General features: G+C 36.7%; 1 protein-coding gene across 3 annotated transcripts in view; it reads right to left on the bottom strand.

Annotated features, from left to right (window-relative positions):
- The window catches only part of LOC119830385 (amidophosphoribosyltransferase-like), a 25568-nt gene that overhangs the window by 2780 nt on the left and 19051 nt on the right, over positions 1-3737 (bottom strand). For 2 of the 3 annotated variants that reach the window (XM_038353382.1, XM_038353383.1), the window contains exons 7-11: positions 2987-3105; positions 2376-2411; positions 1463-1567; positions 653-811; positions 34-161 (exon numbers count right to left, since the gene is read on the bottom strand). In XM_038353382.1, coding sequence (XP_038209310.1) covers positions 34-161; positions 653-811; positions 1463-1567; positions 2376-2411; positions 2987-3105 — 547 coding nt within the window. The remainder of the gene's footprint in view (positions 1-33; positions 162-652; positions 812-1462; positions 1568-2375; positions 2412-2986; positions 3106-3737) is intronic. The other variant, XM_038353384.1, reaches the window with a different exon arrangement.

Below are 3737 nucleotides of genomic sequence, written 5' to 3'. Positions count from 1 at the left end.
GCTCCAGTACCCCAGTGCCCCCGCCCCACCCACCTGTCTCGCGTAGCCGTGCGCGGCGGCGGTGCCGGACTCGGGCACGGACGACACGATGTCGGCGTCCACGGGCGACTCGCGCGCCAACATGCGCCCGCACTGCAGCCGCGCTGAGTACACCATTTGACCTGGAGCGTGGGATCGTGATGTTATATCGACAAATAAAGAAAACGCGCCACACGTCATCAGAAATCAGCCATGCTGTCATGTGGGTTTTAACATCCGAATAGTGCTGATTTTCAGCGCTGATCATCTTGTTGATGTATGATCAGAGGGGTTCTTGTGACGTCTAAAAGCAGTATTAATACCAGTATGGGAAAATACAGAGATGTATGACATCTAACGCCATCACTTAACACAAGCCCATAAGTAAATGTTAAAACTGTATATAATGACGATTCAAGAATGCTTCTATAAGAAGTCTAATTGAATAAATAAATGTTTAAAGTAAGTTTAAAGTGGAACGTCCTATGATGAAAATTTCACCAAATACATCGCCCATTTATAAGGTTGCCATATAAAAAAAAGAAAAGTTGCCATAAAAAAAAAACAAAATTTAGCAAGAGATATTGCTCCTGAAACAATTGACCATTTTTTTTTATCCATCGTACCCACCCACCTTCAAACATACTGTCAGCCCTCGCGAAGTACACGTACTCGAAGATGCAGAAGGCCTGCTGCTTGCCGGCGGGCCGCTCCACCACGTCCACGGTGCGGATGCCGTGGCGCGACATCTCCACTATCTCGCCGGGGAGCACTTCGCGCACGTAGCGGGCACCTGCGGTGATTGAATCGCTTTGATAATTAATGGGAGGGGATAACTTATTTTTTTCTAATTAGCTTTTGCCAGTGGCTTCGCACGCGTTAAATTCGGCGTAGTCTTATAGATGTTATTATATACATAAACCTTCCTCTTGAATCTCTCTGTCTATTAAAAGGGAAGCGACTTTCCTTTGGACTATGTAGTGATTGCTTTATTGTACAAAAATAAAAAGTAAACCTCATACAAAATTATTACTTTCTAATATTTCAAACAAGCAAATGTCAAGCCATCATTACTTTTTTAACAAAAACAACTAAATCACCCTCCATTTGCTAGAACTAGAGCAAATTTTAATGAAAAAAAAAAACGGAAGTCATAAAAAAAAGTCAAAAGTTTACAAAGTTTTCATTTTTTTTTAATTGAATGTAACGAGAACTGTGAAAAGACAAGAGAGAGGTGAGTATCCTTGCCTCTTTTTATTATATTAAAAATCCATATACTATTAAAATTACCATGTCCAACAACATATTAATCAAAAAACAAGCAAAAAAAATTATATTTCCTCTCTTTTTTTTCTAATCTTCATTAAAAAGTTTCGCACATAGTTCCAACTTATTTATAAAGGAGTTTAAATTATCATTTTTAACAGCTTTTTCTATCACTTACCAATAGACAAGAAACCACAAGACTCGGATGACACCACCCACCCCTCAGCCCTGTCTTCAATTCCGTTCTTTGCACAGCCGTTCATCAAAACTGTTGGCAATAAAGCTAAAATTTATATATTACTTTCTTCATATTTCATAGCTTCACCAGCCAGATAGTGAATAAAACATGCTAAAAGCATGCTATTAAAAAAAAACAATAGCTCCAAATTACTTTCAAGGAGGTTAGTTATACTGCCCAAATTAACTTAAAATGCAGTAATTGGTCAATCACGGTTATATTACAAGATTATAAACGTGCAAAATAAAAACAAAAATTCCTGAATGTAGATAAGTAAGAAAATTATCGTTATTTAATTGAAATTTAGATCTATTATTAATCATGTCCTTTAAGGACCTGTTTTCACATGGTATTCTGTGTTGTTTTTAACAAAATGTTGGACTAACAATTCCGAGTAAATGTGTCACATAGCAAATATCATTAGAAAGTATTAAAATGTGAAACTCAGCTGGATTTAATTTAATATTATCCCATTTGAGAAGTTCACTGCAACTAAAGTAGTGCAACTAATTAATAAAATCAAATATCACATATTTTTTAAAACTCTTATATACTAAATATAAACTAACTAACTCTCCATCCGCGGTCAAAAGAAGAGAAGAGAAGAGAGCGAAAAATTCCCGGGGTTTTTCCCACATTCAGTTTCCGTTCGCGTCAAATTTCCGGGATATAACCTATCCTATCTGCTTTCTCGGGTTTCAGACAATTTCCGTATCATTCTAATCGGTTCAGTGGTTCAGGCGTGAAGAAGAGACAGACAGAGTTAGTTTCGCTCATATAATATTATTAGAGATGAAATGATAGCTAGATTAATGATGAAGTTATATTCTAATGATAATGATTCATGCATTACCCGCGGCATGCTGCGCTGATGATTGCTTGTAGACATCTGAAAAGGTTTCTATCGTTAATTATCAGTATCATATCATGCAACAATGCGTCATTAACATCCACTTGTAAAAATTTAATAGTCGATTGAAACAATTAAAAATTTCATGCAATATGCTCTTCATTTTCGTGTCATGTTTTTTTTTACTATATTATTAATACTTTTCGTGTCTTCAATTAACCGATATAATAATTGTAGTCGAAAAATAGCCACGTAGTAGTCTTAAAAAACTTTAAAATCAATGCTATATGTATATAACGTTTTAAAATTTATTTCAATTTAATTAAGCAACAAATAAAATGATATTTCGCAAAAAATGAGGCATAATTTCCAAAATTAAGGTATTCCAGGTTCAATTACAATTCCATTTTTATATGTATTTATAAGATACATAAAATTACAGTGTCACAATGTTAGTTACGTAAACGGCTGGTCCGCTTCTTATGAAATTTTGTGTGCATTTGAGTATGTCTGAGAATCGGCCAACATCTATTTTTCATATCCCTAAATGATAAGAGTAAGGCAGAACAGCGTTTGCCAGGTCAGCTAGTGTATTTATAACATATAGTACTTACATGAGGATCCCAAAGGCAGGATTTTGCCGAGGCACAGCGGCCTGTTGCCGTACGGATCGCGCACGGCGTATATCTTGTCTTTCAACATTATCACTAACGAGTAACTCAGCGGGGCTAATCTGAAATATTGTAATAATTTTTTTTTAGAGTTGCCCTACTCTGTGGATAAGGCGTTTTTTAGTTATGCATCTATTTACATATATTTCATTGTGAATAGTTTCTATCTGCTCTAGTATTTGAAGGCCCATTTGAAGAAATAAATTATCACCATTGTGACTTATCGTATATACATAAGTTTATCATTTTTGTTTAAATAGTTTAACACAGTTTAAAGAACCCAGACAAAAAATATTAACATGAAATAACTACCGCATTCGAAATAAATATTTTGGCGCAGCTGGAGAACCGGGAGGTAACATGGGCCATTTTTAACTATCAGTGGACAAAACAGAGACAGACAATACATAATAATTTTGGAGGCGAGGATTCCTCGCCACGAATGAAGCCAGCTCGCAAGGGGGAAGTACCACACCCCCAAGGAAGACCGGCGTGAAATAGTGGCAAGCCAATGTTACTGTGTTTCATACGGTGAGTGGGGGACTCAGAGGCTCGTAAACTTTTCTTTTCCCAGTCCTATCCTTTATTTCCATCATAAATCCCTTTCTTTATCCCATTGGGGGCTGAATCACCTTCGTCCGTAGGAGAATACCTGGAATCTCGAAACCCTACACGTGGCCCCTGGGTGGTGCTA

This window comes from Zerene cesonia, chromosome 11, assembly GCF_012273895.1.
Source record: "Zerene cesonia ecotype Mississippi chromosome 11, Zerene_cesonia_1.1, whole genome shotgun sequence".
Taxonomy (NCBI): domain Eukaryota; kingdom Metazoa; phylum Arthropoda; class Insecta; order Lepidoptera; family Pieridae; genus Zerene; species Zerene cesonia.
This window is presented reverse-complemented; position numbering and strand designations above follow the sequence as displayed.